This window comes from Exophiala mesophila (assembly GCF_000836275.1).
Source record: "Exophiala mesophila strain CBS 40295 unplaced genomic scaffold supercont1.4, whole genome shotgun sequence".
In the NCBI taxonomy this organism is placed as follows: Eukaryota; Fungi; Ascomycota; class Eurotiomycetes; order Chaetothyriales; family Herpotrichiellaceae; genus Exophiala; species Exophiala mesophila.
The window spans coordinates 4,482,338-4,501,256 of record NW_015622507.1 but is presented as its reverse complement, the minus strand read 5'-3'; the positions used below and the strand labels follow the sequence as shown (position 1 = coordinate 4,501,256).

The following is an 18,919-nucleotide window of genomic DNA, read 5'->3' as shown; positions in this document are numbered from 1 at the left end:
ACGATATTTCGGCACACACACAAGATCAGACCCGGACATTGTAAAATACATATGAGAACAGCCAGAGCTGCAAATGAAAAATATTGGGTGATTGATTGGAGAGTCTCGAATACAGTGTGCTCGATGAGGTGTGGATTAAATCAAAATAACGTGCTTGGTAGTGCGAGGTAATTCACGCGGCGCTCCAAAAAGCCGTTGAAGTCTGAGCCAGTAGTTGAAAGCTCTGGCTGCTTACAGCTCGTGGTTTCGGCGGCAGCAAATAGTAGATAGGTATGTACCTACTTAGGTAGGTAGTAGTGAGGGACTCCCAGCCCCCTCGGGTCCTTAGCTTTACTAGTGTTGACCAAGATTGGGGGCCGCAGGACTTTGGTCAAGACCTTGCTTTGACGTTAGCCAGACTCAGACCATTTAAGCAGATAACTAGTAGACACGCGAGTGTTGGCAATGGTGGCCCAGCAATTGTACGTAGTTGTCACTGCAGTCCATGTCAAAACAGAATGTTCTTGAGCTCGTGTTACAATCTGAACTGGATGGTTGTGACGTTGGTTGAATGGACTGATCGACATGAGTGTTGCCAAGTTTCACCTAGAGGGACAGGGCCGCAGGGGAAGAATCTCGGTCGTCGGCGTGAGGGATCGGCTGATATGGAGATAAGCATGCAAGACGGAGACGTGGAGACATGTTCTATCCATAGACTTGGAAAACGACGCTATCCTGAGACAAACAGAGACACTACGGAGTACGAGGCTACTGGAATAATGATGAAAATTTGCATGCTAGACGATTAGGGCTACATCACGGTGACGAGGACATTGATTGTCATTTCTCAAGTACATCCCTGGAGAGAGACGTCGTCGAGAGATGACTTGCCATCTAGATCTCGTGTACCTTGCAGATGAGCCCTCTGTACTTTTAGTGACCTCCACTGCCATGAGATGCATTCATCAGGCCAAGGAAGGTTTGCATTTGAGCAACAGTCTAGGCGTTCGAGAGCATCGAGAGCCCTATTAACTCGTCGGCCCAGGCGGTAGGATGCAGCAAAACACGCCATGGCTGACCAGGGTTTGGTCACTTGAATCTGCAGTGGTACGCAAATCGGCAACATCCCTCTGCGTCATGGTGCCCCTCGTTCCCACCCTTTGCTGCCTCTGGACCAGCCCCAGACCCATTCTTATCGTTTTATCTGTCCTTGTGTCACTCGCCTGTCTGATGAAGTTACGCACGAAGTTGTCCGGGGTTCTATCGAACAGCAGTGGCGCGTACTACACCACCTTCTTACTTTGCCGTGTCATAGAAGCGCCGAGGATGAGAACGAAAAAGTGCCCCATTACTTAGGGCATCTTCCTTTAAATGACCTAATCCTCAAATGGCTGGCCATGGCCTGACCTCCCTTGGACTGTCTCTTTGAGTTGAATATTGCTTACGTGTATTGCAAGTTAGTCCACCTACCTGGGGGGGTAGGTACTTTAGTAGTACTATTAGGTAGTCTTGAACAGGCAGTTCTGCTTAAAGTCAATACCAAACTACCTAACTTAGTCAATCTGATGGTCCATGAGCCTTTCTTTTTGACCACCTGTAGTTGGGTTCGACCAACTTTACTCAGACTTGAATTCCCCCGATTTGCCCCTGCCCCGATCCAAGCTTCTCTCTAGCTTCAGCTCCTCCCGCTCCCGGACCCGGGAGGTTGCACACTCCATTAGCCCACTCTGCCGTTCTTGTTCTGATCAACCAAGTAAAAAGGTGAGCCATGCCTTTCCTGTCCTCCTCTCTCGAGTTTGCTGCTTTGCGTTCCATGTGAAGTGGACAATTCTTCGTATAGGCATTTCAGAGCCCAAATGTCAGTGTTACAGTCACTACAGTCGCTGTCAATGTTACTGTCGTGATACTTGCTCAGGGCGTGCCTTTGTCACTCGTTTTCGCTGCTATACTCGACTCAACCTATCCTGGCCTGCACAAAAACTTTGACTAGGTCTCTACGTCACACCAGCCTTCATCCCAACATCACAGGTTCCCTCATTACCCGACTGTTTGGTCCCGGCCTGTCACCAAATTGCCCTCCTCCACAGTCTAGTCACTGCTTCCGATTGTTAATTCAGTACCTAACTTGATGGTGGGGGCGTTACTTCAATTTGGTCACAGCTGCAATCGACGGGTTTGACTCATCCTGTTGTTCGATCAGACGACTGCATCTTCCAATCCCAATCTCGTATAACTTTCACCCACCTTCCACTCAATATCTGCGACAAACCTCAAGCGCCCGTCGAAATCCTTCTCTCACATCATCTCCACATAGAATCATGTTCATAGTAGCCATGCTGTGCACATGGGTCCTGGCCCTTGCGTATGGCGCGGCTGCCATCCCACTCGCCGCCAACAAAATCTCTCTTCTCTCCAACAACAGAGCAAGATCCCCGATTTCCGCAAGTTCATTTGCTGCTGCTGATGACTGGCCCACCAACGTTGTCTTCACCGGAGGCTCTCAGAGCTACGGCTTGTGGGTACCGCCAGATGGCAAGTGGTACGATTTCGAAGATATTCAATGTCTCGGCACCCCAGCTTATGCCATCGGCGACTGCAACGACATTACCATTGACCAGATCGGTGTTGTAGCTGGCAATGGTCCTTGCACTTTTGCTGCTTCTGCTGGCTCCTACATCACTGTGCAAGGAAACCCTGGCGACGGCTTCACCACAGTCGGTCCTCCTCAACGAATGCTCGGCGCTGCTTGTGGATTATGAAACCCAATCTTCACAGGTCGATACGGTTCATTCCTCAACCAACCAACCTTTGTTTGAGAGCATCAATGCATCAACTGAAGACTCGACGACACAGCCCCTGATCTTCAACCATCAGATCCATCAGATCCAATCTAACGGACATCACTTTGTCTCGACGAATGTCTTTTAGCGACACTAGGGTAGCATACTCAAGTTGAAGAGCCATATAAATCTGGCTGTGGATGATTTGGGCGAGGATTGGATGGACACCGCACCTTGTGATGTGTGACCATGCGTGGAATTTTCAGAGTTATCAGTACCAGGGCTGCACTTGATGGAGTTCATAGCGCTGCATGTAGACGGGACATGAATTCAAAATTCCTTCCTCTTAAAATTACCTTTGTTGCGAAGCTGGTTCACTGTAGTCCAGATCTCTTGTCTGATCAACAGATATTTCTCTGTATTGGGTGAAGCGGGATCGTGGTGCTCGACCGGTTAATCTTCGGCCTTACCCGCGAATTTATCGTCTCCGCAAATTTCGGCCATCACGACAGAACATTGCTTTGCGCGCACGCCCACAAAGTTGGGAGATTGACAGGAACCTACAGTAGCCATGGACGACCTCTATGATGAGTAAGTAGCGTCAAACATTGAGTCGCTTGAACTCTCTGGCTCACAATTTTTAGGTTCGGTAACTTTATCGGCGAAGCTGTCTCGGACGATGATGGCACGCAGGAAGGCGACGCCGGTCAAAATTATGTCTACGACGAAGATTCAGACGACGAGCAACAGCCTCAGGATGATCAGCAGATGGATGTAGACGACGATGGCCCTTCAAATGCAGTCATCCTCCATGAAGACAAACAGTACTACCCTACGGCCCAACAAGTCTACGGCGAAGATGTCGAAACCATGGTCCAAGAGGAGGATGCGCAGCCATTGTCACAGCCTATCATTGCCCCCGTTACCCAGAAAAAGTTTCAGGTTCAAGAAGCAGACCTGCCGCAGGTCTACTATTCCAGAGACTTCATGACCGACCTGTTGAGTTTCCCCGAGGGTATTCGAAATATCGCTGTTGCAGGACATTTACATCATGGCAAGACTGCTTTTGTAGACATGCTGGTTATGCAGACACACGACCTGCAAGAAAGACTCGACAAGAGGATCGGAAGACGTCGAGATGAACAGCTTCGATATACAGACACCCACTTTCTCGAGCGCGAGCGAGGCGTCTCAATAAAGGCCGCGCCCATCTCTCTCGTCATGCAGGGCACTCGGGGAAAGTCGCATCTACTCAACGTCATTGACACCCCTGGTCATGTCAATTTTGTGGACGAGGTCGCGTCAAGTATGAGACTTGCAGATGGTGTAGTCCTCGTCGTGGACGTGGTTGAAGGCGTCCAGATCAACACCGAGCAAGTCATCAAACATGCCGTTTTGGAAGATCTACCTCTTGTTTTGGTCATCAACAAGATGGATCGTTTGATCCTCGAGCTCAAAATCCCTCCCACAGACGCATATTTCAAGCTGAAGCACGTGGTTGAAGAGGTCAATACCATTATTGAAAACACCATCCCAGGTCAAGGAGAGAAGCGAAGACTGTCGCCAGAAAAAGGCAACGTCGCCTTTGCGTGTACCTCGATGCAGTGGGTCTTTACCCTTCCATCTTTTGCCCGGATGTATGCAGAGACGTACCCCAAGGTCGATGCTTCAGAATTCTCAAAGAGACTTTGGGGTGACATCTTCTTCAACCCTTCCAGCCGCAAGTTCACCAGGAAAGCCGTGGAAGAGGGGGCGAAACGTGCTTTTGTCAATTTTGTGCTGGAGCCCATCTACAAACTGTACTCGCACACCATCAGCGAGAGCCCGGAAGACCTCCAGGCCACATTGAAAACTCTCGGCATCAATTTGAAGCCTTCACAGCTCAAGTCCGACGCCAAGGTCCTGTTAGAACTTGTGTGTGCACAATTCTTCGGGCCTGCAGCAGGATTTGTTGACATGGCTGTACAACACCTTCCGTCGCCTGTCGAAGGTGCTAAACGTGCATTTGACAACTACTATACAGGACCTTTAGAGTCTGACGTGGGCAAAGCCATCTCCACTTGCGACTCGGAAGGACCGCTGGTCGTACACATCACCAAGCTCTTCAGTTCGGTGGATGCAAAAACGTTTGATGCTTTTGGTCGTGTAATGTCTGGAACTGTGGCGCCAGATCAGAGAGTTCGAGTTCTTGGTGAATCATACAGTGCAGAAGACGAGGAAGACTCAACCATGGCAGTGATCAGTGGAACTTTCCTTGGCTGCTCTCGATACAACATCCCAGTATCTGGGGTCCCTGCCGGAAACCTGGTCCTTCTCTCTGGCATTGATAATTCTATCATCAAGACTGCCACAGTTATAGCGGAGAAATTCCCAAACAACGAAGAAGCATTCATCTTCCGCCCTATCCGACATTTCACTGAGTCGGTTTTCAAGGTGGCCGTCGAGCCCATCAATCCTTCAGAACTCCCCAAGATGCTCGAGGGCCTTCGCAAGATCAACAAATCATATCCTCTGATTACCACCAAAGTTGAAGAGTCAGGGGAGCACGTCGTTCTTGGCACTGGAGAGTTGTATATGGACTGCGTGTTGCACGATCTACGAACACTCTATGCAGAAATGGACATCAAGGTTTCCGACCCTGTCACGCGGTTCTGCGAGACGGTGACCGAGACCAGCGCCATCATGTGCTATGCATTGACTCCCAACAAGAAGAACAAATTGACCATGATCGCGGAGCCACTTGACGATGGTATTGCTGAGGACATTGAAGCTGGTACAATCAAAATTCGCGAACCGATTAGAAAGGTTGCCAAGTTCTTTGAGGAAAAATATGAGTGGGACAAGCTCGCAGCTCGGTCAATTTGGGCATTTGGTCCCGAGGAAATGGGCCCGAATATTCTGTGTGACGACACATTACCTTCGACCACGGACAAGAAACTTTTGAAGTCAGTGCAAGAAAGCATCAAACAAGGCTTCTCTTGGGGCACGAGAGAAGGCCCCTTGTGCGAAGAACCTATTCGGAACACGAAATTCCGAGTAACTGGTGCTGAGCTTGCGACGGAGCCCATTTACCGAGGTGGGGGTCAAATCATTCCTACCTCCCGACGAGCCGTCTACAGTTCGTTCCTCATGGCTGGACCGCGGTTGATGGAGCCTGTGTACAGCGTTCACATGACTGGACCAGCAGACTCAATTTCAGGGCTGTATACGGTGCTCATGAAACGACGAGGGCATGTTGTGTCTGATGGGCCTGTTGCTGGCACGCCTCTTTATGCAGCCAAAGCCCTCCTTCCCGTCATTGATAGCTTCGGCTTTGAGACTGATCTGAGGATACACAGCCAGGGTTCTGCCAGCGTGTCTTTGGTCTTTGACCGTTGGGACGTGGTTCCTGGCGATCCACTGGACAAGAGTATTGTGATCCGGAAACTGGAGATGGCTGGACCACAACAGGCAGCGCGTGATTTCGTCTTGAAGACGAGACGTAGGAAGGGCTTGAGCGAAGATGTCGATGTGAAGAGATTTTTAGAGCCAGAATTGCTTGCGGGTTTGAGAGAAAGTGGTGTTCTCGACTGATGTACCAATACTATGATAGACGTCTAGTCAGAAATGAGTACCAATGATAGTTCGGCTATTCAAGTGCGCTATCCTCGTTGTACTCCGTAGTAGGCAGAACTCTTGGCGGGAATTTTAGAGTTTGCCGTGCAAAAATTGTGTGCACCGCCTAAAAAAGTTTCCAAGTGGGTTGGATTTGCTTTGCTGCATCGAGAGTCGCTCGCCGCATCCTCGTCCATCTCTTCCCTGCGACTTACCGACCTTTTTCTGTCCCCCCATCTTATCGCAACCTCGTCCAAGAAATTCTTTTTGTGACATCTCATCACTATGGCGGACGAAGTTTATGACGGTGCCATCGGCATCGATTTGGGTATGTGTTGTCATGCCTGCCCGCTCCTGCCGAAAGACCGCAGCCTCTAACTCTTGATTTTTTTTTTCAAACAGGAACCACCTACTCTTGCGTCGCCAACTACGATGGTAACAATGTCGAAATCAGTATGTATCATCTTCGAACCCTTGAACAATACACCCTAGACCTGTAACTAATACACCTCCTCACAGTCGCCAACGAGCAGGGTAGCTTTACCACTCCCTCGTTTGTTTCCTTCACCGAAGAGGAGCGTCTCATCGGAGAGGCTGCAAAGAATCAGGCTGCCATGAACCCAGCCAACACCGTCTTCGATGTCAAGTCAGTCTAGTCACTACAGAACCAATATCTTCATTGCTAATTTGTGCCGTAGGCGTCTGATCGGTCGCCGATTCGATGACCCCACCGTCAAGAAGGATATTGAGTCGTGGCCATTCAAGATTGTCGACCAAGGTGGAAACCCCATGGTCCAGGTCGAATACCTCAAGGAGACCAAGGTCTTCTCGCCACAGGAGATCTCCTCCATGGTTCTTACAAAGGTGAGACTAGCTTTTGCTGGGTCTTGAAAATAAATACCTAACCTCGTCGCAGATGAAGGAAGTTGCCGAGACAAAACTCGGCAAGAAGGTCGAGAAGGCTGTCGTCACAGTCCCAGCCTACTTCAACGACAACCAGCGACAAGCCACCAAGGATGCTGGTGCCATCGCTGGTCTCAACGTGCTCCGTATCATCAACGAGCCTACCGCCGCTGCCATCGCTTATGGTCTCGGATCCGGAAAGACCGACAAGGAGCGAAACGTCCTCATCTACGATCTTGGTGGTGGTACTTTCGATGTCTCCCTCTTGAACATTCAGGGTGGTGTTTTCACCGTCAAGGCCACCGCAGGTGATACCCATTTGGGTGGTCAGGACTTCGACACCAACCTTCTGGAACATTTCAAGAAGGAGTTCACCAGAAAGACCAAGAAGGGTAAGTCTAATTGATTTTGTCGGCGTATAACAACATTCTCTGACTTATCATAGATCTTTCTGGCGATGCCCGTGCCCTTCGAAGACTCAGAACTGCCTGCGAGCGTGCCAAGCGAACTCTGTCCAACGGTACTCAAACCACCGTCGAGATTGACTCTCTGTTCGATGGCGAGGACTTCAACGCCCAGATCACCCGTGCTCGTTTCGAGGATCTCAACGCTAAGGCCTTCAGCGGCACCATCGACCCTGTCCAACAGGTCCTCAAGGATGCTGGCATCGACAAGTCAAAGGTCGATGAGATCGTCTTGGTCGGTGGCTCCACTAGAATTCCCCGTATCCAGAAGCTGCTGAGCGATTTCTTCAACGGAAAGAAGCTCGAGAAGGTTTGTTCTACTTTCGCCTGTTTTGGAGTGCTTTTATTGACAATATTCAGAGCATCAACCCTGATGAGGCCGTCGCATACGGTGCTGCTGTCCAGGCCGGTATCCTCTCTGGCAAGGCTACCTCCTCCGACACTGCCGACCTTCTCCTCCTCGATGTTGTTCCTCTTTCCCTCGGTGTCGCCATGGAGGGCAACATTTTTGCTCCTGTCGTTCCCCGTGGCAGCACTGTGCCCACCCTCAAGAAGAGGTATGGTTTTCCTTCGACATGTATAGACTTGACTTCTTTTGCAGAATACTAACCTGCCTCCCAGAACCTTCACTACCGTGCAAGATCAACAGAGCTCAGGTATTCCAACCCTGCCCCAATTCACATAACATATTCATGCTGACTAAATTCTTAGTCGTTTTCCCTGTTTACCAAGGTGAACGCACAAATTGCGAGGACAACACAAGCTTGGGCGAGTTTACTCTGGCCCCTATCCCCCCTCTCAGAGCTGGTGAGGCTGCTCTTGAATGCGTGTTTGAGGTCGACGTCAACGGCATTCTCAAAGTTACCGCCACCGAGAAGTCCACTGGTCGTTCTGCCAACATCACCATTTCCAACGCTGTTGGCAAGCTCTCCACTGCTGAGATTGAGAAGATGGTCGAAGATGCTTCGAAATTCAAGACCTCTGATGAGGCCTTCACCAAGAAGTTCGAAGCCAAGCAGCAACTCGAGTCATACATTGGCCGTGTTGAGGAGCTGATCAACGACCCTGGTTTGTCAATGAAGATGAAGCGTGGCAACAAGACCAAGATCGAGGAGGCTCTCAGCGAGGCCATGCAACAACTCGAACTCGAGGACTCGACACCCGATGACCTCAAGAAGAAGGAGCTGGCTCTCAAGCGTGCCATGACCAAGGCCATGGCCACCCGATAAACATCTCTGACGTCTTCTAAGATTGCCCACGCCTCTTGACTCAACCAACCAACCTCCCACCTTCAAAATTGCCAGACTTGTACTGCTTGTCACCAGTCCACCAGTTCATTTTGGAAGATTGAGACACGCAATCACAACCACACACGTCGTCGTTCACGAATCGGGTTATGCCAATGCAATGCATCAGTTAGCATCATTCCATCTGTGGTCGGCGTCATTTTCGGATACACATCATCTTTCACCCAAGGCGTGGTCCATCAAGTACCCCCGAAAAGTTTTGGGGAGATTGTTTCTGATGTAGATAAGCGGCAACAATTTCCCGCAATGATGTGTAGCCGAATGAATACTCTTTGTTGTTTCTAGTATGGATCTTTTGTCTGTGGTCCGTCTCAATCGTTTATCTTGGTATGATTATCTTGTAAAAGCGTTGGGAGGGTACTTCGAGTGATAGTGCCATTTGTCCAGTAAAGCCTATCTTACACGATGCCACTTGGGTCCTACATCCAACAGGGCCACTGTTCGCCGAAGGAGAAAGAGGTGCTTCTGAGGATAGCATTGACGTGGTCGATGTCCTTTCAAGAGAGAGAATCAAAGTACCCAATGAAGGAAACACGATGCGAGGCAGGTCAACAGACGATCAGGAGCAGGTAGTTACAATGATTTGTCCCTTCTTCCCTTGTCTTCTCTACTCGTCGTTACATGTCCATTCTACTATGCCCAAAGACTGTGCTTGTCGTTCCAGCGTCATGCCATCATCAACAAGCCCATTGCACGACCCAAAACGCCCCTGCATACCATACCACTTCAAATAGTCTAAAACCCAACCCACAACCCTGGCATAGGCGACGCTTGGTCGACAGGTTCAGCTTCATCCTCATCTTGTGAAACCCACGTACCATCATCTGCAATAGCTCTATCCACCTCCATGTCAATATGAAGGGGAACACCGCCATCACTATCGTCATCAACATCAACATCGTTGTCGACATCGATATTGACAACAGAAATACCATCATCACTGTCGCCATCAACATCGTCATCAACAGCACCGTCAACCTCGCCGTCAACCTCGCCATCAACCTCGCCATCAACATCAACAACACCATCAACAGTACCGTCAGCGATACCATTGATAGTCCCATCCCCATTCCCATCCCCATTCCTATTACCACCAACATCGATATAAACCCCCTCAATCTCCTCCAATCGCACAATCTCCCTAACAATATCCAAACTCATTTCCTCCCTCACGTCATCCCAAATAGTACTCCAAAACACCTTCCAATCCACACAAGCGGTATATCCCAAGAGCTGATACATGAGAAAGATGGCTGTCCATGAATCATTAGGACGAAGAGCTCGATGCACGGCATAGGATAGAATGATCGTCTTCGAAAAAGTAGTCATTCTTAGTCGCAATGCGATAACCAGAAACAGCAAGATGGCGATAATTCGGACGACATCAGGTTCTGCGGCGTGTAGGACAGTAAGGCAGAATAATTCGCATGCGATACTATGGTTGGGGTTGATGATCATAGGAGGGGGAGGAAGGATGTCAGGGGAGGTGAATCCTTCTTCAACTTCTTCTTCTGCCTCTTCGACTACGGCGTTATCATCGTTGTGATCGTCGTAATTGTCCGCGGGAATAGCGAAGAGAGCAGCAAGGCCGATGAGATGGGTATTGTCATCCTCTTCGTCTTGGGGGTTGCTGATATCACCTCCTGCCGGTCCAACGACAAGTCCTTTCATGAGATAAGCGTAAGCATCTTCCAACTTGTTCATCATTCGAAGAGAAACCCCATCCATGAAGAGAGATCCTATACTCTTAGACATCAACGATGAGACGACGGACTTCATTTCGGGTAAGGTGAAGGTAGAACTAACGGTGTCCGTGCTGTGGTTCTTCAATGGAATTTCAGCACCAGGCACACACGCTTTGATCTTGGTGATCTTGGCCATGGTGTAATAAGACGAACACTGGCTTGTGTTAGTGGACGGTTGAGACTTTCTTCCTGAGATGTAGATGTAGTTGATGAGTTGATCTGATGGTTCCTGGTCTGGTCTGGTCTGGTTTGTTGTATTCTGGCAATGTATGAAGATGGATATTTGCTTGAGCTTGTTGGAATGGTATTGTAGAAAGTCATGGGAAGAGAGAGAGATATATAGAACCTAGTATGATTAAGCGATCTCTGGCAGACATGGAGGCCAGCCAGCACCCTTTGTTGTCAGTGTCAAATCAATGTCGCCAGGCAGTTCAGTTTGCTAGCATAAATGCAGGAGGTACATGGAGCGGCCATCACCTTACCTGGTAGAATCAAAGACTTATGACACATCCTGGCTGAGGTATGCAACGAAGAATGAGACCGCTAGGCAGTCTTGAAAACTCGACAAAGAAACATGTGCATCTAGGTCAACATGATCATCGATCAACATGCGGATATATGACAAACAGTAAGACATGGTGAGAAAGACAAAGACCAGATTGACACATTTGCGTGAACAGGGGTGGAAGATAAGCATGGAGAAAATGAAATTGTGTTGGTTTATGTACAACTAGACGTTGTTAATTCTTTTCTGGTCCCATTCTCCATTCTAACAAAACAATGTAAGCAGCTCCCTCGATCCGCTTACATATCCTCCGAGGCAGTGGCACCAGTGATGATTTCCACCAATTCTCCGGTAATCACAGCTTGTCGGGTTCTGTTGTATAGAATTGTAAATCGGCTGATCATGTCACCTGCGTTCTTGGATGCGTTCTAGGAGTTTGATTAGTTGCACGTCGACAAAAAATATATATCCAGGCAGGAAACTCACATCCATGGCATTTCTTCGGGCGGAGATTTCACAAGCGTGACCTTCTGCCAACGCCCAGTAGATGGAGTTGGCCAGCGAGTACTCTCGCAGGTTGGCAAGGACCTCGTCATCAATTTCAAAGGCAGCAAAGTTTGGTGATGAAGTGATGGCTTCCTCCGAGTATGCCTCCACAGTCGCGGGTTCGTAGCTCTGAGCGTTGATGAATTTGTTGTACAGGACCTTGATGCTGGCATAATCTTCAGGCAGCATGACCAGTTGATCGGCGATGGCTTGAGCATCGGCGAAAGTGGGAACCTCCTTTCCAACACCGGCAAAGCTCAAGACAATATTCTTTCCGTTCGAACGACCGAGTTGAGATTTGCATTTCTCTCCGATAATGGCGAGATCCAAAGTGGGATCAGCTTCGAGAAGACGTCGGGTGGCACGGGTAAGACCAGAGTGAACACCACCGCAGAGACCCTTGTCGGAGCTGGCAACGACCAACAGTGTTTTCTTGTCCTCCAACGGTTTGGTCTCGGCCTCTTCGTAAACTTGTTTGGCGGCTTCGCCATATGCACGGGAGTCGACCATGGCCTTTTGAGCGCGAGTGAGCTTAGTGGAAGCGACAATCTTCATGGTTTTGGTGATTTTCTCAATATTGCGAATGGACTTCAATCGGCCTGCAAGAGACGGGTTAGTTTTTGGGTTTGAAGGAGGTCGTTCGAGGTTTTCGTACTTTCGATTTCTCGGAGAGTGGCATATCCGGCGGTCTGGGGCACAGCAGATCTAAACAGGCGTTAGCATGGACGTTGGCGGAGCTGGCAGATTGTGCAATGTGCGAAGGAGGAGCTCTCTCTTACCTGGCCAGGACCAGATTGCCGGCGCTCAGGGCGGGTCTCACAGCTCTAGACAGCATCGTGCGTAGTCTGGCTGACGACGAAGCTGTACAAAAGCAGTGTCGACAAAGAGACAAGGGACGAGATTGATGGAGGGGAGATTGATGGCGACGATGAGGTTCTGGTGCGAGCCCTGAATTCTACTTGCAGGTGCAGTGCTTTCCCTCTCGGAACTGAAGCTCGACTGGATCTAGCTGTTCCAGGTTAGCTTCCACGTGACTACCATTGTTTTTCACGTGACTGCACCCTCCTCGACTCGGGGCAACGCCGGCACTGCGTTTTTCTTCCTCAACCATCCCTTCGTGTCCTCTCAGTCGTTGACATTCTGCTGCCAACGGACCAATCACTTGTCAATTCGTCCCCGTCACGCCAAATTCGGTGCGAGTGCGATCCGTCAGGGATCCCGCCAGCCAGCTTTCGAGAACGATAGAGAAACGAAAGGCAACGATGCCCAAAGCGGCCTGAGCCAGAGCCACCCACTCACTCTCCAACGACCATCAGAACCTCCAGAACCTCCAGAACCTCAGTCCTGGTGGGCCTCTCTTCTCGCTGTCTCCCTTCAAAAAGCCACTTCTCTGTCCAACGCCCTGCTCCTCATCACACCTCTAATTCTACCTCGACCTTCTTTCTTCTTACTCTTCTCTTGATCTCGCTGCGCGTCTCCTGGGACCTCCGACATTCCTTCACCCGCCCTTTTCTTTAACCTTACTTCAAACGCCTTTCTTCTCAACTTTCGACCTCCACCACCGCATTTGTGTACCTTCTTGCCCGTCAATATTCCACCCTTCCACATTGCACTACGCTCGCCTCTGAGCATACTCGCTTCTTCAACACGACCCACTTCTCGACTGTCACTTCCTACATATTCATATCATCTTGCTTCTCGAATTGCAGTCCACACACCCACCATGTCGTCTTCGGATGATGATGTACCCCTCGCTGAGAGAAAAACAAATCTTGCAAATCGAGGTACGGCCAAACCTTCACCACATTCTGCATCAGCTTGTTGCACTCGTACTCACTTCTCCTCGTCTAGTCAACTCTCATCTTTCCTCCAACAAGATCCCATCTAGTGTCGATGCTGCATTGGATCGCCAAATCCCCACGAATGGTAAAGTGCTTCCAGGTGTCTCAATGGTCAACGGTGTCATAAAGAAAGAAGATCGCGACACTACCATGGTGGATGCTGGTAGCTCTCTGGCCAACGGTGTTGCAAAGCGCAAGGCCCAACTCGCTCGCCCCGATTACGCTGATGCAGAAAGCAGTGATGACGATCTCCCACTCGTACGTGTTTTTCCCTTCTCCCACAGATTTCACCTCTGACCCAACTTTGCAATAGAGCAAAAAACGAAGAACAGCTGTTCCCAATGTCGCCGTCGAATCAGATTCTGACGATGCTCCTCTCGTCTCAAAAGCAAAACAAAATGGGACTAGTACATCAAAGCCCCCGCGTGCAAGCTATGCACAGATTGGCGAGTCCTCTGACTCGGATGTTCCTCTGCAGAAGAAACTGGTCAAAGAGAAACAAGGCATCGAGAAGGCCGCCGAGAAAGAGGCCAAACAGATACGGAGGGATGAGAAGAAGGATACCGTCAAACCCTCTAAAAAGCCAGCACCGGCACCAAAGAAGATTAAGAAATCCGAATCAAGTGACGACGATGTACCCTTAGCCAAGAAAGCAGCCAATGCATCCGCCAAAAAGGCCAAGGCTGGTTCATCGACACCAGCTAAAAAGTCAAAGCCCGTGAAGAAGGAAGAAACTGTCGATCCTGAGGAGGACGATGAGGAGGGACAAGTCAACTGGTGGGAGGATCCTACCAAAGGCGATGGTACGAATAAATGGGAAACTCTCCAGCACAGTGGTGTGGTTTTCCCACCTCCTTATGAACCACTCCCCAAGAACGTCAAACTCAGGTACAATGGAATCCCTGTTAGCCTCCATCCTGATGCTGAAGAAGTTGCCGGCTTCTTTGGTGGTATGCTCAATTCGACACACAACGTGGAGAACCCGACCTTCCAGAAGAACTTCTTCACAGACTTCAGGGAAATTCTTAAGAAAACTGGCGGGGCGAAAGACGGGGAAGGTAACAAAGTGGATATCAAGGAGTTTGCCAAATGTGATTTCAAGCCAATCTTCGAATACTATGATGCTCAAAGAGAGGCCAAAAAGGCCATCCCAATCGCCGAAAAGAAAGCTATGAAGGCCGAAAAAGACAAAGCTGAGGCACCATACATGTACTGTATCTGGGATGGCAAAAAACAGAAAGTTGGAAATTTCCGCGTTGAACCTCCAGGCCTGTTTCGTGGTCGAGGTGAGCATCCAAAGACCGGCAAAGTCAAAACCAGAGTTCAACCAGAACAAATCACGATCAACATTGGCAAGGAGGCCACTGTCCCTCCACCTCCCGAGGGCCACAAATGGAAAGAAATCAAGCATGACAAGCAGGGAACATGGCTCGCTATGTGGCAAGAGAACATCAACGGCAATTACAAATACGTCATGCTAGCAGCAAATTCCGACATCAAGGGTCAGAGCGACTACAAGAAGTTTGAAAAAGCTCGTGAACTCAAGAAACACATTGATCGCATCAGAAAAGATTACAAGAAAGATCTCAAATCTGAATTGATGGCCGAACGACAGAAAGCTACCGCCATGTACCTGATCGACAAGTTTGCGCTGCGTGCTGGCAATGAGAAAGGCGAGGACGAAGCCGACACTGTCGGTTGTTGCTCTCTCAAATATGAACATATTACCCTCCGCCCGCCATCAACCGTTATTTTTGACTTTTTGGGGAAGGACAGCATTCGCTTCCATGAGGAGTTTGACGAGGTTGACCCACAAGTGTTCAAGAACCTCAAAATCTTCAAGAAGCCGCCGAAGGGTGAAGGAGACGATATCTTTGATCGACTCACAACAACTCAGCTCAACAATCATCTGAAGAACTATATGCCTGGACTCACTGCGAAAGTCTTCCGAACGTACAATGCATCGTACACAATGTCACGGTTGCTTAATGAGATGAAATCGGAAGGCAGTATCCCCGAGAAGATCAAAGACTACAACGATGCCAATCGAAAAGTCGCCATCCTCTGCAATCACAAGCGAACAGTTGGTGCAAGTCATGCAGGCCAAATGGAGAAGTTGGGTGATCGCCTCAAAGGTCTCCGGTATCAACAGTGGCGGCTGAAGCAGATGATGCTTAACCTGGAACCTAAGATGAAAAAGAAGAAGGGCGCCGACTACTTTGAACTTCCCGATGATCTGGACGATGCCTGGATCTTGGAGCATCAGGCTTTTCTGGTAGAGGAGCAGAAGCAAAAGATCACCAAGAAATTCGAAAAGGACAATGAAAAGCTCAAGGCCGAAGGCGAGAAAGAGATGAAGCACAAGGAGCTCGAGGAGCGACTTCAGGTTGCGAAAGACTTGGAGAAGAAATTCAAAAAAGAAGCCAAAACCAAGAAAGTCGAACCCGAGGGCAAGTCGCCCTCGGTGGAGAAACTTGAGGAGAACATCAAGAAGCTTGACGGACGAATTGCGACGATGAAATTTCAAGCCGAAGACAAGGAGAATAATAAAGAGGTGGCTTTGGGAACTTCCAAGATCGTGAGTATCTTGCTAGCTGATCTAGCTCAAACATGTGCTAATGAATTCTGCAGAATTATATCGATCCACGTCTCACAGTGGTCTTCTCCAAGAAGTTTGATGTTCCAATTGAACGTTTCTTCTCCAAGACGCTTCGCGAGAAGTTCGAATGGGCCATCAAGTCGGTGGATGAAGACTGGAGTTTCTGATTTTTCTTTGGACAAAGTCTTGGAATTTTTGTGCTGTTGCTGAAGATCGTCAGATCGTGAAAGCAAATTTAGATGCACATTTATGCCAACTGACATATGTTACATACTTCGGAGGTGATGTCAACGACAACGAAAGTATGAAGGGAGGCTTGGCTTGTTTATTCCTTCAATATGCGGGAGCGGGTTTTGCATGGTCCATTTCTGGGTGGGCTGTGACCTGCCCAGGCCGACTGTTAGCATGGGTGCGAAGCAGCAGCGACATGAATCAACGCAATCCATGAGGGCATGATTTGAAAAGTATCTTAAAGGTGGGGCGGTGACCTGAGCAGCCAAAGTCCTTGGGTCCATGGTATCCCCTGTTCTCAAGGTCAACAACGGGCAGACACAGAGTCTGAGGGCAAGCTGTGTACGTTCGTTCATAGAAGTTGGGGCTCTTCCAAGGGCTCTAGAAGATGATCAAAATAGATATCGAGTCTTACCACTGGTAGCGTCAGCCTCCTCGGCCCATTGAATCACTCTCGCTTCGTACATGGTCCTATAGACCTTCACGCGCTCCAATCACTTTGAAATAAAGTTCACTGTGGATAGATGCATGGAAAGTGCACGTGACAGACCGACTATCGTTCTGTTAGATAAGGGAGTTGGCCACACAAGGCTGAGGGTCTCTCTATAAGTATGAGTTTAGTTTCAAAAAGAAAGAATAGCCCGGGCATGGCGCTCGATTGAAGATAGAAGGAATCTTTTATTTGGGACATATAGATCATGATAGAAAGTGTCGGAGTACGCCTTCATCTCAGTGCATAGGTTGGTCGGTCAATCGAGTTCCATGCCCAGCAGTCCCAAAGTCAACCCATGAGGGCATTTATTTTCTCATGCTCACAAGTAAGAAGGGCGAGTGGTGAAGTGTGTGTCTCGCTTGACGTTCGGGTACTCCTCGTCGGAATAGAAATCGGCGCGCAGCTCGATCTTGCCCTGAGAGTTCTCGAGGAAGAAACGGCTTTGCGAGGCAGGGAGATGGCATCGCTGGACGTGGTTGGCGTAAGATGGGGACTGCAATGGATATTTGTTAGTTGACCAGCACATCTGATAAGCGCTATATGAAAGTCTAGTGCCGTCACAATACGTACCATGTATCCTAGAGCCAACATGATACGGTGCTCGGAGCTGTTGTTGGGCATTCCCGCGTGCCATGTGCGCAAGTCTCGGATCATGATGTCGCCTTTCTTGCAGGTAGGTTGAATAGGTGGGCGTACTTGTCTTCGAGCCTCTAGAACGTCCTCCTTCACAGGTGGGATGGGATCGTTGGGCATAGAGTATGGATACATTTTACGGTCGGCCTCGGTCTCGGACTTGCGTTGATCGTTCTCGTCGGTATGTGCGTGTGTTCCAAGCCAGAACTCGGTCGAGCCGTTCTCGACACTGAAGTCGACCAGGGGAATGTTGGCAATGAAGTAGAAAGGAAACTTGGGGTGGATGTAGCCGTTGTCCTTGTGGACGGGTTGGCGCATTCCACCAGTGTTGGCCAGAGCATTGTTGGAGGTCAACCAGTTGAGAATGGGCTTGGATCCAAGGTAGCTGTCGAACCAATTAGTCATAATCATCCAACCGCATTGTGCCTCATCACATACCTGTTGGCAATCTGATGTAAGAATGGGTTGAAGTACACATCCTCATATAGAAGGTCGGGGTTAGTCACAGGTGGTCGTTGCAAGAAGTTGGCTTTAGTTATGTCAGCCTTGTCATCCACATATCGTGATAACGCTGTCTAGAAGGTCAATTTACATTTCAATCCATGGTTGAAGAACTTTGTTGGATCGGCAAGGATGCCATCCACCTCACTGCACATGGCTTCGTTGATGGCATCGATATGGTCGACATCAATGATGTCCTTGAGGACGACGAGACCATCTTGATGAAGGGCAGAAAGGATCTTGCCAACTGTTTCAAGGCTATAGACACCGTTCTTGCGCTCCTGGTCAGAGGGAAAGATGCCTTTTGGGCCGTCGGCCGTCTTTTCTTCGTCAATTGGGGCGCGGCTGATCATGATGAGATTGTTGTGTTACTGTTTGGTTTGGGATTAGGGTACGGTCTCGGCTGCCAGGGGGACTGGGGAAAGTTTGAAATAGGTGAGATGTACATACAAGATATATAGCGCAATTCACAACTTCGACTCTAGCAATACTGATAAACCCCAAAGCGGCTCGAATCTATGGTTGATCGGCCAATGATATCTTGACTTTGGAAAACAGAGTCCCTGTAGTATGGAATCGTTGATTGTAATCGCGGTACGCTTTGTTATCTTCCCTGAATAGTGGTTCGTGAGTCACAATAATGGACCAGGTTCGTAGCGGGTGGCAGTGGAATGACTTGCTTGAGGGGATCATTAGACCAATACTATGAACCAGGTGGATGGACATCCTACAAACACCATGCCTTTTCTCCCGTTATACCCGGGGATCCCTCTCCCATGCGACCCTGAATCCCTCCTG

The 18,919-nt window shown here is 49.2% G+C and overlaps 6 protein-coding genes across 6 annotated transcripts; 4 read left to right on the top strand and 2 right to left on the bottom strand.

Annotated features, from left to right (window-relative positions):
* The first annotated feature begins 1,780 nt into the window (after window positions 1–1,780).
* Window positions 1,781–3,109, top strand: PV10_06655 (uncharacterized protein). Its single transcript, XM_016371478.1, has one exon. The coding sequence runs from the start codon at window positions 2,298–2,300 to the stop codon at window positions 2,736–2,738; it is 441 nt and encodes a 146-aa protein (XP_016223771.1). The 5' UTR covers window positions 1,781–2,297; the 3' UTR covers window positions 2,739–3,109.
* Window positions 3,110–3,294: 185 nt separating this feature from the next.
* On the top strand, window positions 3,295–6,390 carry PV10_06654 (uncharacterized protein). Its single transcript, XM_016371477.1, has 2 exons — window positions 3,295–3,350; window positions 3,404–6,390. Exons 1-2 carry the CDS (start codon window positions 3,331–3,333, stop codon window positions 6,330–6,332), a joined length of 2,949 nt encoding a protein of 982 aa, XP_016223770.1. The 5' UTR covers window positions 3,295–3,330; the 3' UTR covers window positions 6,333–6,390.
* A 115-nt stretch (window positions 6,391–6,505) lies between these two features.
* PV10_06653 (hsp75-like protein) lies at window positions 6,506–9,612 on the top strand. The gene is made up of 9 exons (XM_016371476.1): window positions 6,506–6,681; window positions 6,756–6,806; window positions 6,873–6,999; window positions 7,052–7,217; window positions 7,270–7,648; window positions 7,702–8,030; window positions 8,081–8,277; window positions 8,342–8,376; window positions 8,432–9,612. Exons 1-9 carry the CDS (start codon window positions 6,639–6,641, stop codon window positions 8,947–8,949), a joined length of 1,845 nt encoding a protein of 614 aa, XP_016223769.1. The 5' UTR covers window positions 6,506–6,638; the 3' UTR covers window positions 8,950–9,612.
* Window positions 9,613–9,762: 150 nt separating this feature from the next.
* Window positions 9,763–10,908, bottom strand: PV10_06652 (uncharacterized protein; the record flags this gene model as incomplete). Its single annotated transcript, XM_016371475.1, has 1 exon — window positions 9,763–10,908. One exon carries the CDS (start codon window positions 10,906–10,908, stop codon window positions 9,763–9,765), a length of 1,146 nt encoding a protein of 381 aa, XP_016223768.1.
* Window positions 10,909–11,318: 410 nt separating this feature from the next.
* PV10_06651 (ATP synthase F1, gamma subunit) lies at window positions 11,319–12,766 on the bottom strand. The gene is made up of 4 exons (XM_016371474.1): window positions 12,603–12,766; window positions 12,479–12,528; window positions 11,764–12,422; window positions 11,319–11,705 (listed from the first exon to the last, which is right to left on the bottom strand). The coding sequence occupies exons 1-4, from the start codon at window positions 12,656–12,658 to the stop codon at window positions 11,577–11,579; spliced, it is 894 nt and encodes a 297-aa protein (XP_016223767.1). The 5' UTR covers window positions 12,659–12,766; the 3' UTR covers window positions 11,319–11,576.
* Window positions 12,767–12,950: 184 nt separating this feature from the next.
* PV10_06650 (uncharacterized protein) lies at window positions 12,951–16,946 on the top strand. Its single transcript, XM_016371473.1, has 4 exons — window positions 12,951–13,607; window positions 13,675–13,922; window positions 13,978–16,242; window positions 16,296–16,946. Exons 1-4 carry the CDS (start codon window positions 13,547–13,549, stop codon window positions 16,428–16,430), a joined length of 2,709 nt encoding a protein of 902 aa, XP_016223766.1. The 5' UTR covers window positions 12,951–13,546; the 3' UTR covers window positions 16,431–16,946.
* Window positions 16,947–18,919: the final 1,973 nt, after the last annotated feature.